The 24215-nt window shown below is 42.8% G+C and overlaps 1 protein-coding gene and 1 long non-coding RNA gene across 2 annotated transcripts in view; one reads left to right on the forward strand and one right to left on the reverse strand.

Annotated features, from left to right (window-relative positions):
* The first annotated feature begins 4719 nt into the window (after positions 1-4719).
* Positions 4720-24215, forward strand: part of LOC133259045 (uncharacterized) — a 52244-nt gene continuing 32748 nt past the window's right edge. The window contains exon 1 of the long non-coding RNA XR_009740244.1: positions 4720-5064. This is a non-coding gene — a long non-coding RNA (uncharacterized LOC133259045). The remainder of the gene's footprint in view (positions 5065-24215) is intronic.
* The window catches only part of PIP4K2A (phosphatidylinositol-5-phosphate 4-kinase type 2 alpha), a 186192-nt gene continuing 183152 nt past the window's right edge, over positions 21176-24215 (reverse strand). The window contains exon 10 of the mRNA XM_061435983.1: positions 21176-23381. Coding sequence (XP_061291967.1) covers positions 23301-23381 — 81 coding nt within the window. The 3' untranslated portion in view covers positions 21176-23300. The remainder of the gene's footprint in view (positions 23382-24215) is intronic.

Genomic DNA, 24215 nt, shown 5'->3' on the forward strand with positions numbered 1-24215 from the left:
TCATGATGGGATACGAAAGAACATTGAGCTGTCCACTCACAGAGTGTTCAAGGGAGACACACTTGCAGAGTGTGCAAGGGAGATACAGATCTACCCACAGGCAGAGAGCAAAGAACAGGGGCCCAGACCCTTAGCACAATGGCACCCAGCACACAGTCCGATCTCCTGGGGAGCCCTAGCCCTCCAGTGCTGGCAGAACATTGAAGTTATCGTTTATGCTAGCCTGAAAGCCTTTTGATTTAGTTCACTTACTTTTACATCATCAGTGGCTCACATGAAGCTTAGCACATAGCAGGAGCTCCATACAATTTGTTAGATGAGAGTTTATGATGCCAATTCTGTATCATCAAATCCTGGAGGCCTTTTCCATTCATCCAGAGATCTTGTTTCTTGGCAGCACTTTCTAAGTCTCAGGCCTGATTTTATAAGCGTCTGGGAACTTGTCTGCCCACACAGACCTCTCCCTTCCTTTGCTGACTGTTAAGGCTGGTCCCTGCACAAACTCAGGGCTTATTGTTGACATCTGATTCACATGTCTCAATTGTTTTTGCCTCTGTGAGAATTCTGACTGGGGAATGACAAATACATGAAAATAAGTGAGGAAATAAAAAAGGAGAAAGGAGCAGGATGGGGATTCACATCCTATTTTTCACAAGAAAAGTTATAAATGCTGAACTGACATTCATTCAAAGAATAACGAGGAGGTGAATCTACATCTGGTACCATCCCTGACATGTGTGATTTAATTCAGCCCCAATAAGGCCCAGCTAATCAGCACCTAGGTATTACCAGACTTATAAAATCTACTTGAGAGTGTGGAGAATGTGGATGTGAGAACTTAGCTCTAGGTAAATCCACAACTTTCTCTGTAAACAAAAGTGCTTTAAAAGCTGCCATGCATCACCCTATCTGCTTAGAGCACAAGCAGATATATCTAGGCTTACAGCCACCAGGAGAAAGGAGAATTAACCGTGTGCTTGGACTGCTGTGTGGACAGCTCTGGTCCCACCGTCTTCTCTGAGAGCCCTTTGAAGCACAGACACCTGACCACAGCCTCACTCCAGAGGAGGCTCAGAGAAATCAAACCTTAAATCAGTCTGAGAACAAATTGCTGGTGACTAAAGTTAATCATAGGCTTCCCTGGAGGCTCAGTGGTAAAGAATGTGCCTGCCAAGCAGGAGACAGGGGTTTGAATCCTGGTTCAGAAAGATCCCCAGGAGAAGGAAATGGCAACCCACTCCAGTATTCTTGCTTGGGAAATCCCATGGACAAAGGAGCCTGGAGGGCTACAGACAATGGGATTGCAAAGAGTCGGACATGACTTAGTGACTAAACAACAACGAAGTTATTCATACTTTACTGTATATTTGAAAACTGGGAAGAGAGTAGATCTTAAAAGTTCTCACCACAAGAAAAAAAGAATTTGTAACTATGTAAGGAGATGGATTGGAGAAGGCAATGGCACCCCACTCCAGTACTCTTGCCTGGAAAATCCCATGGATGGAGGAGCCTGGTAGGCTGCTGTCCATGGGGTCGCGAAGAGTTGGACACGACCGAGCGACTTCACTTTCACTTTTCACTTAGATGCATTGGAGAAGGAAATGGCAACCCACTCCAGTGTTCTTGCCTGGAGTATCCCAGGGACAGGGGAGCCTGGTGGGCTGCCGTCTATGGGGTTGCACAGAGTTGGACACGACTGAAGCGACTTAGCAGCAGCAGCAGCAGCAAGGAGATGGATGGTAGCTAGATTTACTGTAGTGATCATTTCAGGGTGTATACATGTATTGAATATAGTGTATAGAATATTGATACAGTGTATACGAGTATCAAAACATTTTGTACACCTGAAATCAAATTAATGTTATATGTCAATTATACTTTAATAATAAATCATTCTTTTGAAGAAATAAGACAATAATAAGTTTTAAGGAAAAATAGCAAAAAACCCAGGCAGGGGGAATATGATCTAAGGCATGGCAGGCCATGTCAGGAGGGCATATTATTCTAAGTACAATAAGAGCCACTGAAAGTTTTTATATATGTGAATGACATGCTTCAATTTACCATTTAGGAAGAAGAGAATATAACTTAGCAAAAGGATGTTCAGGGAGGGATGATGGGTAACAGTGGAAACAGAAAAGTTGATGGAATGAGAGATTGTGAAGGAAAAGCCAGCAGGATCTGCTAATTAGTGGAATATGGTAGTAAGGGAAAGAAATAACAGAGGTTACCAGATTTGTGGATTGAACAACTGGATGAAGCCTGGAACTTAAACAGGGTGGATGGATTTGGAGGAAGTAGGTGAATTTGAGGGACATTAAGGAGGGAGAATGAGGAGGATGTGGTATTCCTGGATGTGGTAGGGATGATGGAACTGGGGTTGGGAAGGAATGACTCCTAAGACATTGGCTTATATGCCAAAACGGAGGGAGTAAGATAGGAAACACCAAAAGAAGCCTGGGTTTGGGGAAGATAATAGCATGACTTTAGTTTGGTACTTTCAAAATCTGTAAATTAAGGGCTTTTGACAAGTTCAGATGTAGAGGATGATTAGGCAATTGGCTAAAGTTTTGGGTAGGAGATTGTATGTGGGAGTTAATGATGTACAATTGATAAAATTGTACTGGAGTCATGAAAGTAGCCGAGGTTGACTAGAAGTGGTTTTACACAGTGAGCAGAGGACTCAGGTCCAGCCTCCAAAGGAAACCATTTAAAGCTCAGTTAGAACTTTCAGGTTTGGAGGACAATGGTGGCTGCTTAATTCTGAATCTTCCCACTTTCCCTCCCCAAATATCTATAAATCCAATGAGGAGAGCAGATAAAACCACACATGACCCACCTCTTCAGCAGTATGAAGAGACAGAGACTATCATCATGCTCAAATGACCTACAGAAAATTCCAAATTCCAGTAGCTCCCATCATCACCTCATCCACTCACTACTGCAAACCTTTGGGTGTGGACAGTGGAGGAAAGGAAGCTTAAGAGACTCAATTAAAAAAGGAGAGAGGGCAGAGGGGTACATCAGACAGAAAAGTTACCTCTATAAAAAAAAGTCCAATGCAAAATACTGAATGCAAGTCAGGACTCGGAAATTCATAGCACTGGCTACAGGAAAGCAGCTTGAAAGTGTGTAGGAAAGGAAGTCGCCTCTTGGAGAAGCACTGCTTCTGGGGGAGACTTAACTACATAGGGAAGGAAGGTACTTATTGGAGATGTGGTAGTGAGGAAAAGAAAGAAACAAGAGGAGAAAATTAAGGATCCTGCAGAAACAAAAGGCATGCCAATGCCTCCTCCCACCCTGTTAAAGAAATGCAAGAAAATAAACAAGGCCAGACCACATCCATACAAAACTATTGTAAAATTACAAAACATACAGTAGTCTGACAGTGAAAATTCTCTCCAGAACAACGACTGTGAAGCTGAAGAAAACTATAATGTAATACTTCAAAATATGTTCAAATAGCATTTGGGGATTTGATGAAACATCTTGAACCAGAAATATAAAAATGAAGAGCAAAAATGAAAAGAACAAAGGTAAGAAATAAGACAAGGGAATATAGAACTCAGAAAAGCAATAGGAAAAGAAAAATTCTTCTCAGAAATGAAGGTTCAATTACAAAATACCCAAGGAAGAATAGCTTCTAGTGAAATTTTAATAAAGGATATTGAAGAAAAACATGGAGAAAAAAAAATCAAGAGATAGAAAACTAGGTAAATATAGATGTGAAATGGATTACAGAAAAAGTGGTTGAAATGGAGGGCTAAGGTGGTCCAGTATTTTTATACTTGGAGACCCTGCATAAGATCAAAGCAGTGGAACTAAACTGATATTTAAAATTAAAATGGATGAAAACTTCCTGGGAAAAACCAACAAACCCCAAATCTATTAAAAGGAGCTACTGCCACCCACGTTCATAGCATTATTTACAGTAGCCAGAGATGGAAGTCTGTCAATGAATGAATGAATAAATAAAATATGGTATATACATACAGTGGAATACTCTATTTAAAAGGGAAGAAAATTCTGACATATGCTAAAACATGGGTGAACGTGAGGACATTATGTTAAGTGAGATAGGCCAGTCAACAGAAAAAGAAATACTTTATGATCCCACTAATATGAAGAATCCAGAGTAGTCAAATTCCTAGAAAGTGAAAGGGTAGTTGCCAGGGAGGGGAGGGATATGCCAGCTGCTGCTTCATAGGTAGAGAGTTTCAGTTTTGTGAGATGAAAAGAGTCTGGAGGGTATACACAGTGTGAATGTGAATTTACTTAACACTACTGAACTCTACACTTAAAAATGATTAAGATGGAAAATTTTATGTTATGTATATTTTACCACATTTTAAAAAAAGGGAACAGGGCACACTCAAAATGAACCTGGTATGATCAATTTTGAGATATCCTGGGGTATTTGGTATCTATTGTTGTAGAACAAATTACTCCCAAATTTAGCAGCTTAAAATAGCAATTCTGTGGGACCTCACAGATTCTGTGGGTCGGGAATCCAGCAGCAGTTTATCTGGGTACTTCTGCCTAAAGGTCTCTCATGAAGCTGCAATTAAGTTGTCAGCCCTGGGTCTCACCTGAGGCTCAATGCGATGAGATTCACCTAATTAGAGATGATTGAGAAAACGTGTGTAAAAGGACTGACGGTGAGCATGTTCTATATTTAGTTGCAAATCCATGGGTAGAAGTTATGGGTATAAGAATAATATAGAAACATATGTATGGTCTGAGAAAGTAGAGTGCAACTCAAAATGAGAAGAGAAGACAGGAAAGCAGAGAAAGCTTGTATGTTGCTGTGTAAGTAACAGGAGTCAAAAGATGCCTATTAAATGATAGAGTGAGCATGCGTGGGCACTGATGCAATGGCACGCCAGGTCAAAGGTCAGTCCAGGGAGATGGCGGCCTGGTGGGGAACTGCCAGCCGCCGGGCTGGAAGCTCCGTGCCGCCCTGAGCCTCCTCCAGAGCACAAACTGTTTAGGAGTCATGCACACTCGCCAGGATTGTGGCCTTAAAGACTACAGGAAATTCGAATTGTAAGTCATCAGAAAGAGGTGAGTGAAAACTTTGCCACTGATTTAATAGCAGAGCCAATCTGACTGAAGCTAAGGGTGATCGTGTGGGATGGCGGTGGGGGCTACTGGTCATCTGAAAGTGTTTGTAAACTTGAGCAAAGTAACAAAAACTGAGACCTGCAGTTATTGTGGACTACAATTCGGACAGTACCCCCGAAAGAATGGATTGTGCATGCCGAGTTTTAGCATCCTTTAGATGTATATCAGACACTTTATTGTTGTTTAGTCGCCAAGCCCTATTCAACTCATTCGCGATTGCATGGACTGTAGTCCGCCAGTCATCTCTGTCCATAGGATTTCCCAGGCAAGAATACTGGAGCGGGTTGCCATTTGCTATTACAGGGGATCTTCGGGACCTAGGGATAGAACCCACATCTCTTGCATTGGCAGGTGGATTCTTTACCACTGAGCCACCAGGCAAGCCCATATCAAACACTACTCCTTGTTAATGTAGAATATCAGTTCAGTCGCTCAGTCTGTCCGACTCTTTGTGACCCCATGGACTGCAGCACGCCAGGGTTCCCTGTCCCATCACCATCTCCTGGAGCTTACTCAAACTCCTGTGCATCGAGTCAGTGATGCCATCCAACTGTCTCATTCTCTGTCCTCCCCTTCTCCTCCCGCCTTCAATCTTTCCCAGCATCAGGGTCTTTTCAAAAGAGTCAGCTCTTCGCATCAGGTGGCCAAAGTTGGAGTTTCAGCTTTAGCATCATTCCTTCCAAAGTAATCCCAGGGCTGATCTCCTTCAGAATGGACCGGTTGGATCTCCTTGCAGTCCAAGGGACTCTCAAGAGTCTTCTCCAGTACCACAGTTCAAAAGCATTAATTCTTCGGTGCTCCGCTTTCTTTATAGTCCAACTCTCACATCCATACATGACTACTGGAAAAACCATAGTTTTGACTAGATGGACCACCTGCTTTTAAAGTACTTATTAACATTCCTGAAAAAATATCATATATTAGGGCATAAAGAAATCATAGATAGGCTTCATCAAACTTAAATATTAGTAACAGTTTCTGAACCCAGCACAAGAAAGCTAGAAATTAAAAATGAAACTAAAAACAACAGCAAAAACTTTTCCACCTGAAAATTAAAAAAAAATTCTATTAGACAACTTTTGGGTTAATGAGGAAATAGGAAAAACACTACAGAAGTTCTGAAAAATTATGATAATGAAAAGGCTATAAATCGAGAGCATATATTTCTGTTTTAAGAAGCAAGCAGTGATCAGAAAAAAATTCATAGCCCTAAACACCTATATCAAGTAAACATTTTGAATGAAAATAAATGAATTAGATCCCAATTCAGAAATCTAGGGAAAAAGTAACAATAAAATAAGCTAAGTGAAAGCACAAAAGATAAATGCAGAGATTATGTTGAGAGTGAAAACAAAAATAGTAGATCAAATCTGTTAATCAAAATTCTGGTCCTTTGGGAAAAAAGTACAGAAGGGATCACTAATAAAGGAGATTTGATGACAGAATCAGAGTCAGAGAGAGAGAGAGGGAAGGAGGGGAAGAGAAGGAGAGAGGAAGGAGAGTGAGAGATTAATTTGAAGATGCTACCCTGCTGGCTTTGAAGATGAAGAGGCCATAAGCCCACTATGCAGGCAGCCTCTAGACACTGGAAAAGCAGGAAATGGATTCTTCCCTGGGGCTTCCAGAAGAAATGCAGCCCTTCTCCTGGGTCAGTCAGTCAGTCAATTCAGTTGCTCAGTTGTGTCCAACTCTTTGCAACCCCATGAATCGCAGCACGCCAGGCCTCCTTGTCCATTACCAACTCCCAGAGTTCACTCAAACTCACATCCATCGAGTCGGTGATGCCATCCAGCCATCTCATCCTCTGTCGTCCCCTTCTCCTCCTGCCCCCAATCCCTCCCAGCATCAGAGTCTTTTCCAATGAGTCAACTCTCACATGAGGTGGCCAAAGTTTCAGCTTTAGCATCATTCCTTCCAGAGAATACCCAGGACTGATCTCCTTTAGAATGAAGTGAAGTGAAGTGAAGTCGCTCAGTCATGCCCGACTCTTTGCGACCCCATGGACTATAGCTTACAAGTCTCCTCTGTCCATGGAATTTTCCAGGCAAGAGTACTGGAGTGGGTTGCCGTTTCTTTCTCCAGGACTGGTACAATTACTGAGTCACATGGTAACCTATGCTTAACCATTTGAGGAACCGTGCCTAAGACTGTTTTCCAAGGTGGCTGCACCATTTTACATCTCCACCAGCAGTGTTTTGAGTGTTCCAGTTCCTCCACATCTTCACCAATGCTTGCTGTTGTCTGTCTTGTTTTATTATATCCATCCTAGTCAGGGGTGAAGTGATAACTAATGATATTGAGCATCTTTTAAAGTGCTTGTTGACCATTTGTGTATCTTCTCTGAAGAAATGCCTGTTCTAATTCTTTCCTCATTTAAAAATTTGTCTCTTTTATTAATAAGTTGAGTTATAAGAGTTCTTGATGAATTCTTGATACAAGTCTTGTTCCTTTGTTTTGAACGTTTTTGCCTGATTGTTCATTTTTATTGACTTTTTGTGTTGGTATCTGTACATTGGACAAAACAGGCACCTCTTCCAGTCTTCATGGGCTAGTCTTGTAAAGGAGAAAACTCCCATCAGTCAGCCCAGTTAGAGATTCTGGAGGGTCTCTACCAACTCTTTCCCTCCTCAGGGGGAAGCAGCTTGCTGCTGTTTTTGCCAGCTGAGTGGGAGGTGGTGGTGTGCTACGGCATCTGTCAGTCCAAACCATTGTCTCTGTTCTCTGCCAGGCAGCTAGACTGTGTGCACCTGTCAGAGATCAAGACTGATGCTAATGCTTTGGGCAGTCCTGGAGAAGTTGGGTCTGTGGACACACAGATCAACTCTTTCCCTCCCTAGAGGGTGCTGACCTCTGGGGTTTCTCATCTACTCATTCTCTGCTAGGCAGAGGGCAGGTCTGTGGCATCTGCCAGCCCAAGCCCCCATGTCTGTTTTTCCCCAGGCAGCTAAACTGTTCCAGATGTGTCAGAGCTCCAGGACTGGCAAACAGAGCTAGTCAGGAGTTTGCTGTTGGTCCAGTGGTTAGGACTGGAGGCTTTCACTGCTGTGGGCCTGATTCAGCCTCTGATGGGGGAACTAAGATCCTGCAAGCCTCATGGCCAAAAAAAAAAAAAAAAAAAAAAAGCAGCAGCTAGTCCTCTGAGGAGGTTGCTTGTAAAAGCTGAGGTGTTGAATGTGTAAGCCAAGCCCTTCCTTCCCTGCAGTAAGCAGGGGGTGAGGGGGTCTCTTCCTGATCTCTCGGTGCTGTGCCGGATGCAGGGACTTCAGCGAGAGGGAGCCCTGAATTTCCCTGCTGACTTCTGTTGCATCTAGTTTTGGGTTCTCCCAGGTGTGGGAGCTTTTTGGTTAGTTTCTGAATTATACATAAAGCAACTTTGTCTGTGAACTGCTGATGAATTGGTGTGTTTGTTGGGGAGGAAGTTCTAGGGCTTCCTCTGCCACCATTTTGCTGACTTCACTCTCAATTCAGCTCAAAGAACCTCGTTTAATGTTTATATAAACCAAGATGAAACTCAAAAAGTTCACTGTTCTTTCCAAAATTCAATTATTTTCTTGAATAAAGACTCTTCAGATTGCTGCATGCTTTTTGGCTAATGTCCAGAAAAAGAGTATGGCTGTTTCTGCTAGTCCTGATGCTTTCCTGGAGGAGTAGATTTTCAGAGGTTTTCATCCCACCATTCCAGAAGTGCTTCTTCCCTTTGTTATTGAAAAAGCTCTGGAAGATCTGTATCAGATCTGATCTTCCATTAGAAAAAATATATAGTAGGAGCTATATATTAAATTTATTGCAAGCATTGGTTATTGCGATTGTGGAAACTGTTTAGCTAAGTCCACAACTCACAGGGCAGAGTCTCAGGCAGGATGGGCTAGAGTTCTTCGGCATGAGCAGAAGCTGCTGTCCACAGATACAATTTCTTCTTCTGGGAAACTTAAGTTCTGCCCTTAAGGTCTTTCACCTTAATTGAATCAGGCCCACCCAGGTTGTCTATGATAATCTTTCTTGAAGTAAATTGATTATAGACTTAAATCCCATCTACAAATTACCTTCACAGCAACACCTGGATTAGTGTTTGATTGTTTTTATCTGATCTCTGGGGAAGCCATGGGAGTGAGTCTCAGAAGGCCACAGGTTTCAAGAGCTATTAATACAAACAAGGCAAGCCGACCATGACTGCCCGAATCAGATGAAGTATAAAGGTATAGGAAGCAGTGAATCCACATGCACTGAATGGAAGGAAATTGAACAGGACTTCTAAAAGTCTGGGAAACTTGAAAGTAGCAGTGATGGGATGCAGTGCAGAGAACGCAAAGACCACCTGGCTCTGTGACTCAGTACCTCAGAGCTTCCCAACCTGCCTGAGCTTCAGTGTTCTCAGCTGTGAAAGGAGAATAGTAATAATAGCAAAACCCTGGGTATGAGCTTTAAATGAGAGAAAGTGAAGGAAAATGCTTTATGAACTGTAAAGCATAATGTAAACACCTGATTCATAATGTAAACACCAAATTCATCAGAATTACTAAGTTTCAGCACACTGATGATGTAAACACCATTTTACATAACATTATTTAGAATAGTCAAGAAGACTGGACAAAACTGATAGCATCTACACAGTGATGGCATAGATATCCTCCACCCACATGGAAACAGTGGATGTGAGGCCCATCAGTGAATCCCAGATGCCCCTGAGGTTGGTCTCTAGAGCTGTGATCAGTTTTGACAATTCACTTGTGTATTTTTAGCATTGTTTGCTGCTGCTTGTTTTTGGTTGAAAGAGGCAGTGCTTAGTTTATGGCATTTTGTTTAGTTAAAAACTAAGTAAAGTTCATGTAGGAAAATATTAAAGAAAAAAATTATTTCAGTGTTAAACACTCAGTGTTTGATTTGGGGGACTTTGTGTTTGACAGTGTGAGGATATTTTGGTTTCCGTGCCCAGCACTGCATCTGCATTCACTGCAGAAACATGTTCTATTCACTCTGATTATTCATTTATTTCAGAGACTTAGAAAGACGTGCTCATTTTCAGGAAATCAACTCCACAGTCAAGGGTGGGGAGAGGAGGGTATGGTGGGAGAAGAATGAGTTGTTGTTCAGTCACTAAATCATGTCTGACTCTTTGCGACCTTGTAGACTGCAGCATGCCAGGTACCTCTGTTCTCTACTATCTCCCAGAGTTTGCTCAAATTCCTGTCCATTGGGTTGGTCATGCTATCTAACCATCTGATCCTCTGCTGTCCACTTCACCTTTTGCCTTCAATCTTTCCCAGCATCAGGGTCTTTTCCAATGAGTCAGCTCGTCACATCAGGTGGCCATAGTATTGGAGCTTCAGCAACAGTCCTGCCAATGAATATTCAGGGTTGATTTCCTTAGGATTGACTGATTTTATCTCCTTGCGGACCAAGGAACTCTCAAGAGTCTTCTACAGCACCAAATTTTGAAGGCATCAGTCTTCAGCATTCAGCCTTCTTTATAGTCCATCTCTCACATCTGTATATGACCACTGGAAAAACCATAGCTTTGACGAGGCAGATCTTTGTCAGCAAAGTAATGTCTCTGCTTTTTAAAATGTTGTCTAGGTTTGTCATAGCTTTTCTTCCAAGAAGAAAGCGTCTTTTAATTTCATGGCTGTAGTCACCATCTGCAGTGATTTTGGAGCCCAAGGAAATAAAGTCTCTCACTTTTGCATTGTTTCTGCATCTATTTGCCATGAAGTGGTGGAACCGGATGCCATGATCTTAGTTTTTTGAATGTTGAGTTTCAAGCCAGCTCTTTCACTCTCCTCTTTCACCCTCATCAAGAAGCTCTTTAGTTCCTCTTCTTTTTCTGCCATCAGAGTGATATCATCTGCATATCTAGAGGTTGTTGATATTTCTCTCAGCACTCTTGAATCCAGCTTGTGATTTATCCTGTCTGGCATTTCACAAGGTGTTTTCTGTGTATAAGTTAAATATGTTGTGTCTGATTCTTTGTGACTCCATGGAATGGAGCCTGCCAGGACCCTCTGTCCGTGGGATTTCCCAGGCAAGAATGCTGGAGTGGGTTTTCATTTCCTTCTCCAGGGAATCTTCCCAGCCCAGTTATTGAATCTGCATATCCTGCATTGGCAGGTGGGTTCTTTACCGTTGAGCTACCAGGGAAGCCCATGGGTTCATTTATTAGAATTGAAATGGAAAACTCCCTTATTTTGTCTGGTCAAATCCTGTATAAGTACAACCAAAGCAAGAAGAAGATCCTTTCTGGAATTTTGGGGGAAACTATCTGAGGTCATTTAAGGAACTTACCCCAAGCCACCAAGAAGCTTAAGGGGAAAAAACAATTAGGTAAACAGAGTCCAACCAAATTCTTATAATTGAGTACTATCAGGTTTAGTAAAATTAAGTAAAAATAGCACATATTTGTTGCCACAGAACCTTTATCTAATACTGTGTGAGACCAAAAAACACTTTTAAGTATATATACAGATATTAAAGTTGTTTTTTATGAAAATATCACGTATGTTGAAGAACTTAGGCCTCTTTTTTCACAAGACTTTAACAAACTGATTGAATGACTTAAAGTTATAACCCTTTTATAAATGGGTTTCTCAGCTCCACCGGTAACTGTGATGTTAATTTAAATAACCACAGCAATTTACTAAAAAACAAAGTCAGAATGCAGTATCAGTCAGTCAGTTCAGTCACTGAGTCATGTCCATTCTTTGCGACCCCATGTACTGCAGCATGCCAGGCCTCCCTGTCCATCACCAACTCCTGGAGTTTACCCAGACTTATGTCCATTGATTTGGTGATGCCATCTAACCATCTCATCCTCTGTCATCCCCTTCTCCTCCCACCTTCAGTCTTTCCCAGAATCAGGGTCTTTTTAAATGAATCAGCTCTTCACATCAGGCGGCCAAAGTATTGGAGTTTCAGCTTGAACATCAGTCCTTCCAATGAACATTCAGGACTGATCTCCTTTAGGATGGATTGGTTTGATCTCCTTGCAGTCCAAGGGACTCTAAGAGTCTTCTCCAACAGCACAGTTCAAAAGCATCAATTCTTCGGTGCTAAGCTTTCTTTATAGTCCACTCCCATATCCATAAATGACTACTGGAAAAACCATAGCCTTGACTAGACAGACCTTTGTTGGCAAAGTAATGTCTCTGCTTTTTAATATGCTGTCTAGGTTGGTCATAACTTTCCTTCCAAGGAGCAAGCGTCTTTTAACTTCATGGCTGCAGTCACCATCTGCAGTGATTTTGGAGCCCCCCAAAATAAAGTCTGACACTGTTTCCCCATCTATTTCCCATGAAGTGATGGGACCAGATGCCATGATCTTCGTTTTCTGAATGTTGAGCGTTAAGCCAACTTTTTCACTTTTCTCTTTCACTTTCATCAAGAGGCTCTTTAGTTCTTCTTCACTTTCTGCCATAAGGGTGGTGTCATCTGCATATCTGAGGTTATTGATATTCTCCTGGCAATCTTGATTCCAGCTTGTGCTTCATCCAGCCCAGTGTTTCTCATGATGTACTCTGCATTTAAATTAAATAAGCAGGGTGACAATATACAGCCTTGACGTACTCCTTGTCCTTTTTGGAACCAGTCTGTTGTTCCATGTCCTGTTCTAACTGTTGCTTTCTGAGCTGCGTACAGGTTTCTCAAGAGGCAGGTCAGGTGGTCTGGTATTCCCATCTCCTTCAGAATTTTCCACAGTTTCTTGTGATCCACACAGTCAAAGGCTTTGGCATAGTCAAGAAAGCAGAAATAGATGTTTTTCTGGAACTCTCTTGCTTTTTCGATGATCCAGTTGATGTTGGCCATTTGATCTCTGGTTCCTCTGCCTTTTCTAAAACCAGCTCGAACATCTGGAAATTCACAGTTCACGTATTGCTGAAGCATGGCTTGGAGAATTTTGAGCATTACTTTACTAGTGTGTGAAATGAGTGCAATTGCGTGTTACTTTGAGCGTTCTTTGGCATTGCCTTTCTTTGGGATTGGAATGAAAACTGACCTTTTCCAGTCCTGTGGCCACTGCTGAGTTTTCCAAATTTGCTGGCATAGTGAGTGCAGCACTTTCACAGCATCATCTTTCAGGATTTGAAATAGCTCAACTGGAATTCCATCACCTCCACTAGCTTTGTTCGTAGTGATGCTTCCTAAGGCCCACTTGACTTCACATTCCAGGATGTCTGGCTCTAGGTGAGTGATCACACCATCGTGATTATCTGGGTCATGACGATCTTTTTTGTATGGTTCTTCTGTGTATTCTTGCCACCTCTTCTTAATATTTTCTGCTTCTGTTAGGTCCATACCATTTCTGTCCTTTATCGAGCCCATCTTTGCATGAAATGTTCCCTTGGTATCTCTAATTTTCTTGAAGAGATCTCTAGTCTTTCCCATTCTATTGTTTTCCTCTATTTCTTTGCAATGATGACTGAGGCTGCTGCTGCTGCTGCTACTAAGTCACTTCAGTTCATTTCAGTTCAGTCACCCAGTTGTGTCCGACTCTTTGCGACCCCCGTAAATTGCAGCACGCCAGGCCTCCCTGACAATCACCAACTCCCGGAGTTCACTCAGACTCACATCCATCGAGTCAGTGATGCCGTCCAGCCATCTCATCCTCTGTTGTCCCCTTCTCCTCCTGCCCCCAATCCCTCCCAGCATCAGAGTCTTTTCCAATGAGTCAACTCTTTGCATGAGGTGGCCAAAGTACTGGAGTTTCCACTTTAGCATCATTCCTTCCAAAGAAATCCCAGGGCTGATCTCCTTCAGAATGGACTGGTTGGATCTCCTTGCAGTCCAAGGGACTCTCAAGAGTCTTCTCCAACACCACAGTTCAAAAGCATCAATTCTTCAGCACTCAGCCTTCTTCACAGTCCAACTCTCACATCCATACATGACCATAGGAAAAACCATAGCCTTGACTAGACGGACCTATGTTGGCAAAGTAATGTCTCTGCTTTTGAATATGCTATCTAGGTTGGTCATAACTTTCCTTCCAAGGAGTAAGGGTCTTTTAATTTCATGGCTGCAGTCACCATCTGCAGTGATTTTGGAGCCCCCCAAAATAAAGTCTGACACTGTTTCCACTGTTTCCCCATCTATTTCCCATGAAGTGATGGGACCAGATGCCATGATCTTCGTTTTCTGAATGTTGAGTTTTAAGTCAACTTTTTCATTCTCCTCTTTCACCTTCATCAAGAGGCTTTTTAGTTCCTCTTCACTTTCTGCCATAAGGGTGGTGTCATCTGCATATCTGAGGTTATTGATATTCTCCCGGCAGTCTTGATTCCAGCTTGTGCTTCTTCCAGCCCAGCATTTCTCATGATGTACTCTGCATATAAGTTAAATAAACAGGGTGACTTCAGTCATGTCCAACTCTGTGGGACCCCATAGACAGCGGCCCACCAGGCTTCCCCGTCCCTGGGATTCTCCAAGCAAGGATACTGGAGTGGGTTGCCATTTCCTTCTCCAGTGGGTAAAAGTGAAAAGTGAAAGTGAAGTTGTGTCTGACTCATAGCGACCCCATGGACTGTAGCCTACCCTACTCCTCTGTCCATGGGATTTTTCAGGCAGGAGTACTGGAGTGGCTTGCCATTGCCTTCTCCAGATTACTGAGGAAGGTATTCTTATCTCTCCTTGCTATTCTCTGCATTCAAATGAGTATATCTTTCCTTTTATCCTTTGCTTTTCACTTCTCTTCCTTTCACAGCTATTTGTAAGGCCTTCTTAGACAGCCGTTTTACCTTTTTTGCATTTCTTTTTCTTGGGGATGGTCTTGATCCCTGTCTCCTGTACAATGTCACGAACCTCTGTCCATAGTTCATCAGGCACTCTATCAGATCTAGTCCCTTAAATCTATTTCTCACTTCCACTGTATAATCGTAAGGGATTTGATTTAAGTCATACCTGAATGGTCTGCATTTCAGACTCTCTTGTTGACCATGATGGCTACTCCATTTCTTCTAAGGGATTCCTGCCCACAGTAGTAGATATAATGGTCATCTGAGTTAAATTCACCCATTCCAGTCCATTTTAGTTCCTTGATTCCTAGAATGTTGGCGTGCACTCTTGCCATCTCCTGTTTGACCACTTCCAATTTGCCTTGATTCATGGACCTAACATTCCAGGTTCCTATACAATATTGCTCTTTACAGCATCGGACCTTCTATCACCAGTCACATCTACAACTGGGTATTGTTTTTGCTTTGGCTCCATCCCTTCATTCTTTTTGGAGTTATTTCTCCACTGATCTCCAGTAGCATATTGGGTGCTTACCAACCTGGGGAGTTCCTCTTTCAGTATCCTATCATTTTGCCTTTTCATACTGTTCATGGGGTTCTCAAGGCAAGAATACTGAAGTGGTTTGCCATTCCCTTCTCCAGCGGACCACATTTTGTCAGACTTCTCCACCATGTCCCATCCGTCTTGGGTAGCCCCACACGGCATGGCTTAGTTTCATTGAGTTACTGTGGGCAGAACTCCCTTAGAAGAAATGGAGTAGCCATCATGGTCAACAAAAGAGTTTGAAATGCAGTACTTGGATGCAATCTCAAAAATAACAGAATGATCTCCATTCGTTTCCAAGGCAAACCATTTAATATCACGGTATCCAAGCCTATGACCCAACCAGTAATGCTGAAGAAGCTGAAGTTGAATGGTTCTATGAAGACTTACAAGACCTTTTAGAACTAACACCCCAAAAAGATGTCCTTTTCATTATAGGGGGCTGGAATGCAAAAGTAGGAAGTCAAGAAACACCTGGAGTAACAGGCAAATTTGGCCTTGGAGTACGGAATGAAGCAGGGCAAATGCTAATAGAGTTTTGCCAAGAGAATGCACTGATCATAGCAAACACCCTCTTCCAACAACATAAGACTCTATACATGGACATCACCAGATGGTCAAGACCGATTTCAGATTGATTATGTTCTTTCCAACCAAAGATGGAGAAGCTCTATACAGTCAGCGAAAACAAGACCAGGATCTGACTATGGTTCAGATCATGAACTCCTTATTGCCAAATTCAGACTTAATGTGAAGAAAGTAGGGAAAACCAGTAGACCATTCAGGTATGACCTAAATCAAATCCCTTATGATTATACAGTGGAAGTGAGAAATTAAGGGAATAGATTGAATAGATAGAGTTCCTGATGAACTGTGGATGGAGGTTTGTGACATTGTATAGGAGACAGGGATCAAAACCATCCCCATGGAAAAGAAATGCAAAAAAACAAAATGGCTGTCTGAGGAGACATTATAAATAGCTGTGAAAAGAAGGGAAGTGAAAAGCATAGGAAAAAAGGAAAGATATAAGCATCTGAATGCAGAGTTCCAAAGAATAGCAAGAAGAGATAAGAAAGCCTTCCTCAGCGATGAATGCAAAGAAATAGAGGAAAACAACAGAACGGGAAAGACTAGAGATCTCTTCAAGAAAATTAGAGATACCAAGGGAACATTTCATGCAAAGATGGGCTCGATAAAGGACAGAAATGGTATGGACCTAACAGAAGCAGAAGCAAGAACACACAGAAAAACTGTACAAAAAAGATCTTCATGACCCAGATAATCACAATGGTGTGATCACTCACCTAGAGCCAGACATTCTGGGATGTGAAGTCAAGTGGGCCTTAGAAAGCATCACTACGAACAAAGCTAGTGGAGGTAATGGAATAGCAGTTGAGCTATTTCAATCCTGAAAGATGATGCTGTGAAAGTGCTACACTCACTATGCCAGCAAATTTGGAAAACTCAGCAGTGGCCACAGGACTGGAAAAGGTCAGTTTTCGTTCCAATCCCAAAGAAAGGCAATGCCAAAGAATGCTCAAAGTAACACACAATTGCACTCATCTCACACGCTAGTAAAGTAATGCTCAAAATTCTCCAAGCCAGGCTTCAGCAGTTCATGAACCGTGAACTTCCAGATGTTCAAGCTGGTTTTAGAAAAGGCAGAGGAACCGAAGATCAAATGGCCAACATCCACTGGATCATCAAAAAAGCAAGAGAGTTCCAGAAAAGCATCTATTTCTGCTTTATTGACTATGCCAAAGCCTTTGACTGGATCACAATAAACTGGAAAATTCTGAAAGAATGGTTTCTCTGCCTCTTGAGAAACCTGTACGCAAGTCAGGAAGCAATAGTTAGAACTGGACATGGAACAACAGACTGGTTCCAAATAGGAAAAGGAGTACATCAAGGCTGTATATTGTCACCCTGCTTATTTAACTTAAATGTAGAATACATGATGAGAAATGCTGGGCTGGATGAAGCACAAGCTGGAATCAAGATTGCCAGGAGAAATATCAATAACCTCAGATATGCAGATGACACCACCCTTATGGCAGAAAGTGAAGAACTAAAGAGCCTCTTGATGAAGGTGAAAGAGGAGAGTGAAAAAGTTGGCTTAAAACTCAACATTCAGAAAACGAAGATCATGGCATCTGGTCCCATCACTTCATGGGAAATAGATGGGGAAACAGTGTCAGACTTTATTTTGGGGGGCTCCAAAATCACTGCAGATGGTGACTGCAGCCATGAAGTTAAAAGACGCTTGCTCCTTGGAAGGAAAGTTATGACCAACCTAGACAGCATATTAAAAAGCAGAGACATTACTTTGCCAACAAAGGTCCGTCTAGTCAAGGCTATGGTTTTTCCAGTGGTCATGTATGGATGTGAGAGTTGGACTGTGAAGAAAGCTTAGCACCGAAGAATTGATGCTTTTGGACTGTGGTGTTGGAGAAAACTCCTAAGAGTCCCTTGGACTACAAGGAGATCAAACCTGTCCATTCTAAAGGAGATCAGTCCTGGGTGTTCATTGGAAGGACTGATGTTGAAGCTGAAACTCCAGTACTTTGGCCACCTCATGAGAAGAGTTGACTCATTGGAAAAGACCCTGATGCTGGAGGGACTGGGGGCAGGAGGAGAAAGGGATGACAGAGGATGGGATGGCTGGATGGCATCACTGACTCGATGGACATGAGTTTGGGTGAACTCCGGGAGTTGGTGATGGACAGGGAGGCCTGGAGTGCTGCGATTCATGGGGTCGTAGAGTTGGACCCGACTGAGCAATTGAACTGAACTGAATGGTCTAGTGGTTTTCCCTACTTTCTTCAATTTGTGTGCCTTCAGTAAAAACCAAGGGCAGTGATCACAGCTTTTAGTAAAAGAATGAAAGAAATCTCATTGTCTCCAGATGGGAGGTGAAAGCTTTCTGTAGATAAAACAGCAATCCTGAAGTCCATTGCAGAAACTACTTTGTGATACTGAAATGAGGCTCTCTTTCAGGGGTCGGTGAACTTTCTTGAAAAGGGCTACATAGTAACATTTTAGGCCTAGTAGGTCATCAGTCTTAATCACAACTCTACAAACTGCCACCATGATTTGTGAATGGAAATATGGCAAATATGTGAATGAATGGGCGTGGCTGTGTTTCAATAAAATTTTATTTATAAAAGTCATGTGGTGGCCTGGATTTGACCCTTAGGCTGTGGTTGGTGGACTGCTGCTCTGATCAGTAAGAAGCTGCCTTGTTCATATATTACAGGAACGGAAAAAGGGGGAAGAGGAGAGGTAGGAAGGAGGCGGGAGGGAAGCATGTTATGAAAAATATTTAAAATTCATGCTCAGTTTAGTGGGAGGGGTTGATCGCTTAAGACAGTGTTTTCCAAATGGGGGCCATTCATCAGAAGCACCTGGGAAGCATTTAAGTTATAGATGCAGAGACTGCCATTCAGTAGCCTAGGGATATTTTTATATTTTCTAGTGAGATCCTTTGATTTAAAAAGTCTATTGACAATATAAAATGCTGTAGAACTAGGAGGAAATGATAGGAAAATGGAATAATATAGGTTGACTCTCATAAAATGAAATATGTGGATCATTTGCTCTAAAATTCTGGAGGGTGCATACCCAGCAGGCCTTTCCAGAAGCAGCAGAACAGATGGGTCAAGAAGTTTGACGGAGGAGTGGCTGTGAGGTTGAGCCCCAGGGGTACCAGGTCCCTCACTCATGCTTTCAGCTTTTAGCCGAGTTGCCAGAGCCAGGCCCCAGCCCTGGCTTTGCCATGAACTGTCACATGACCTTGGACAAGCCCCTTTGTTTCTCCGGGCCAAGGTTTGCTCTTCTGGGACCCCTCCCCCAGCAGCACGGGTAGGATTCTATAAAACACAGACATCTCACAGTGGCTTTGGAGAAATTCTAACCTTTGCCCCTCTCTTATGAAATTGAACTAAATACAAGTGTTTAAGAGTGGGAAAATCACTGACTATGGCATGTTAACAGCCCTTTGGCAGGATTTTTCATAGAATCACAAAAACAGGACTGAACTCCTGAAGGACATTTGGTTTAGATGATGGGGTTTCCGTTTATGAAGGAACTTTCAATAATAACTCAGGAGAACCTGTCAACTCGATTTTTCCAGACACTCCGCCGGTCTTCTGGGCCACTTCACTGTGCCAGGCTGGTTACAGGGCCATGCCAGTTGTGTGTGAGGAGGGGAGTTGGGTAACGCTTGTGTATGGGAATCCAAAAGGAGCAGCAGGTTTCTGCCCTTCAGAGGGTAACTTTTCTGTTTTTAACATAGCAGTCACATGACTGGAGCTGAATAAAGTGCTGTTTGAAATAGGGAGAGAGGAAGAGACGGGGCGTGATTTTGAGAGCTGGAAGGCTGTACACACGCACAACACGCACTGTAACCATTGTTTTTGCGCTGATTACAGAATTTCTGGAGAGGCCGTGTGCAGCGGTCCTGGGGCCTCAAGTCCACAGATGCTAAGAACTCTGGACTTGAACCTCTCAGCCTTGCCTTCTTCCCACTCCCCGACTTCGTTTTATACACTTATATATTATATGCATTACCACTTCATTATTATTACATACAGTTCCTAATCTCTTGCATTTAACCTTAACCACTATTTCCAAAAGTGCTGCACGAAGGATTAATGCTTCAGACCAACTCTGGTCTTTCTGTGAATTAGCAATAACCAATTTTCTGGGACTAATGTGAATTCTGCCCATGAAATTAAATAACCAAAATGAAAATGAATGTCTCTGTTCCACAAAGAAAATGGAATTTAAGCTCCCTGCTGACCACAGTCAGCTCTGCTGTAATGTAGCATATACGTTCCTAAAAATCCCTGCTCTGTGCAAAATCACACAGTAAAAACCACGGAGCTCATGGGAATAATGAGATTGGGGGCACAACACCCAAAAGTGTCATTACTGATACACTGGTGAAAAAGGAGCCTATCAATACAAACAGTAGCACAGTTTTACATACTAAATGGTCAGGAAATACATAAATACTACAATAAATGCGGCACATTATCTTGAAAAATACATGGAGGATGCCTGTGGTCATGGGTAGTGGGCATCAGAAGGGCTGCAGCTGCTGGGTTGTTGAAAGTAAGGGAAGGAGAGTGATGTGAGGTCAGCAGGCCCTGGCCCGTGTGCCCCCAGCATGTTGAGCTCACCCTCATCGTGTGAGGGTATGCCTGGCATGTTCCTACTGGTGCAGTTAATTGGGGTGCAGTCTTCTGTTTTCAGCTGATGTTCCATGAGAAGCAGTGTGCACACAGCAGATGTGAAAAGTGCGTGATGCTCAAATGATCCCCTGACATCTCTCCCATTAGAACCATCACACATTTTCAAAACAAGTGCTACTCTAGCTTAACTGTGTTTGCTCACCTGGCACAATGACAAGGGAATGCTTTAAAAAGCCTTCTAGCTTTCTAGAAGCCACCAATGGCATTCCAGTAAAGTCTCAAAAAATGCTGAGTGAGCCACAGAACTATGGTTGGTAGATATAAAGAATAAAAGTGTGTAACTTTAAAGGGTATTCACTGAAGAGGTTCCTTTCTCTGCCCATCTTTCAACAAGCCAATTTTGCCATGTGTGTCATGGCGCGTTTCTGTTATTTACTAGTGAAATAGTTCACAGGTTGAAGGCAAAGTTTCTGTTTGTGAAAAGATTCAATTTTAGTCTTCTTCAGGATCAGCTAAAGACACTCTTAGTACTATTTAAATTTTGTTTGCAATAAAGAGACACACAATTGAGAGAGAAGCACGAAGACTGCACCTTGTGAGTCATCAAAGTGCTTTATTTTGTAAAGCCCGGCTCGTAACTGGAGTGTACTGTTAGCACTAGAAGATACAAGGCAAACTTCCTCACTCTGTCTGAAGATTTGATAACAGGATGGATGACACAGACTGTTACAGACAAAAATAAAGCATTTTGTAAACTTCTAAAAGCATACACAGATGGGCCACAAAGGAACAGTTACTCAAATAATGTGTGGGTACCTTCTCTTTACTTCAGGGTCTCACATTTGTAATCCTGGATTAAAGAAACTGCAGCCTAACTTCAGAGCACTGAAAGGGACTCGATGCCAGAATGAATGGCGGGGTGGGGGTGGGGGCATATTAAATCACCATTTCAATTAGACACAAGAAATACAGATTTGGACAGTCAGATCACAGTGCTGTCAACGTCGTCTGCTGAGGATAACAATTCTGAGTGAAGTCAGTAGATGGGGTAGAATGGCCTTGCTCCCCAGATTCCAGCTGCCGTCACCTTGTATTTTCTGAAGTAAACCTATATACTTTGGGCACAGTTGCAGACTTGATAAGCCCTGAAGTAAAGTTACTGGAAGAGGCAGTGTGGCGGGACTGTGTGTTGAGTTGCAAGTGATTATTAAAGGGTGGATTTTTTTCTTCTTTCCTGAACCTGCCTACAAAAATCATCTCACATTTTAAACAAAGAATTTCAAAGGCACAGCTTTAGCACAGTGTATAAGTTGATAACGTATTCCTAAGCAAGTCTAATATTTTAGCTTGACGCCTTTCAGAAAATGCCAGGAAGTTGGTAAATACATGATCGATGTTGGAAATTTATAACTTGATTAGACACAGTCAGCACAGTTTAGGGCAATGAACTTACATAACCAGATCTGGGTTAAACATTTTCTTTAAAAATAAAAAAATCATTAGACTGATAATGTACATCTGGAGGAAAACAACCCTTTTCCTTTAACTGTAAAAGACTGTCTACCTGGTACTTTGAATAAAACATTCACTCCAAAACGTGACTGCAGGATACATTTCAAAATATGACAAACATTATTTCACCTACACTGTAAAATGACTTTACATGTAAACTTCAAAAATCACGTGCTGTACATTAAATTTTTAGATTCAAAAATATCCCTGTTTTCCTAATAATGTAAACAGTAATATTGAGGATTTCAGTTAAAGGGCAAATTTATAACAAAATACCACTGTTGAGCAGGAGAATTGAGAGTTCTAAATGCTTTGCTCACCTTCCCACCACGGGAGATGGAGATACCATTGCCCAAAACTATGCACTTTGCAGATAAGCTTTTATTTTTATTTTGTAGCATTAATTGCTGTATTGCAACGAAAGAGTGTTATCAGTGAAGAAGCTCCAGGCAAGAAAAGAGAAGTAAGCAGTTTTCCTGGACATATTTACTGAGGTGAAAATGTACAGAGAGAGTCACTAGGGGCATCAGCTTCTTGCTGGAGGAGGGGCGCCTGTCGGGACACGGGGAGTCCCGACACCCAAACCAGGAGGCACGGGAGACGCCAGCCTCCTTCGTCCAGCGCCCAGGTACAACTATTAAGGAGTGTCAGCGTGCGTGGTAGAAGTGTAACATCTGCAGTAAGTTTTTTTTTTCCCTCTTAATCACCATCATTATTATTATCATCATTATTATTATCTTCATTATTATTACGAATACTGTCTCACATCTTTCAACTCCAGAAAATAAACTGATCCACAGTTTATCGTGTGGTGCCAACCTGGTTGGTCTGACATGCATTGCCTTCTCCCCCTCCCCCCTCTTGGGTTTGTTCACTCACTCACTCACTCACTCACTCATTCATTTGTCCACAGCTGGAATCAGAGGTTTGTTACCCCAAACACACACTGACCAAAGCTGGTCGGTGTCCATTAATCAATCAATTTTTAAGATGCACACACGCACAGACACACACACGTCAGAAATAGCTAGAATGATGCTGGGAAATATCAGGTAGCCATTAAAGCGAGTAGCCCCCAAGTCAGTCATCTTGGCCTGAAGATGTAAACGAGGAGGTGTGCTTCACTGAGTTTGGTGTTCGTTTTTCCTGCGCTGAAGCCACCTCTATCCTTCCCGTGCTCACGTCCATCCACAGTTGTGCAGGACGTTACGTCAAGATGTGGCCAATAAAGTCCAAAAAGCGCTTGGAATACTGTTCTGGGTTCACGGTGGAGATCTCCGCGCCAGCCTGGGCAGTGTGGGAGAAGAGGAACAGTGATACTGTTAGAACTACTTGATCAGCACCAACAGCAGCTTCCACTGCAGCTGAATATGAAGCCAGTCACTTTCAAACCTGTGCAGCCTCTACTCGTAACTCAGAATATCTTGGATATGGGTCTGAATAACCAAGACTTAAGAATCTGGGTGTGAAAATGAGGCAGTCTCAGGAAAAACAGAGGCTGGTGTCATATACATTGTGACTGCTGCCACCAAAAAAAAAAAAAAAATCCAACCACGTTTGAGATGTTCCTGTCAAATGTGGCGTCTGTGTGGCCTCCATTCAGAAGCCACGGGGACAACACTTCTGTTTCTCAGGAGAGCAGATGGGAGACACCTTGAGAATGACACAAACAGCAACGTCTGGCCAAAGGGAAACTCCGATGACAAGGACACAAGGGCCGTGTTCATTTTTTAGGACCAAAAAAGCGGCTGGGTGCTCAGCAGTAAGGAGCGGCAGTGGCAGGGGTGGCATCAGCTGTGATGCACTTGCCCTGAGGGGCCAGGGCTGGTCCTCGCAGCGCAGGCACAGGGGTGCCACTGTCCCCGTTCAGAGGCCTGCCTGGCGCTGGGAAGCCACCCCTCGAAGAGGCTCAGCGGGGTTTCCTGTGACGAGCACAGTGCAGACCAGAAGACCCTCGGTAGTTACTGGCCAGCTTTCAGAGCTGCAAAGGGCAGGACCAGCGTTTTTACCAAGTCACCAGGTGCTATTTTGATACCAGCAGCTCACAGAGGAAGCTGTAATTTCCATGCCTGGCCTGGGCCGCCGGGATCTCCACGGAGGAGCCCCGGTTTTGAAGGCAGA

The sequence above is a fragment of the Bos javanicus genome, chromosome 13 (genome assembly GCF_032452875.1).
Source record: "Bos javanicus breed banteng chromosome 13, ARS-OSU_banteng_1.0, whole genome shotgun sequence".
Taxonomy (NCBI): Eukaryota; Metazoa; Chordata; class Mammalia; order Artiodactyla; family Bovidae; genus Bos; species Bos javanicus.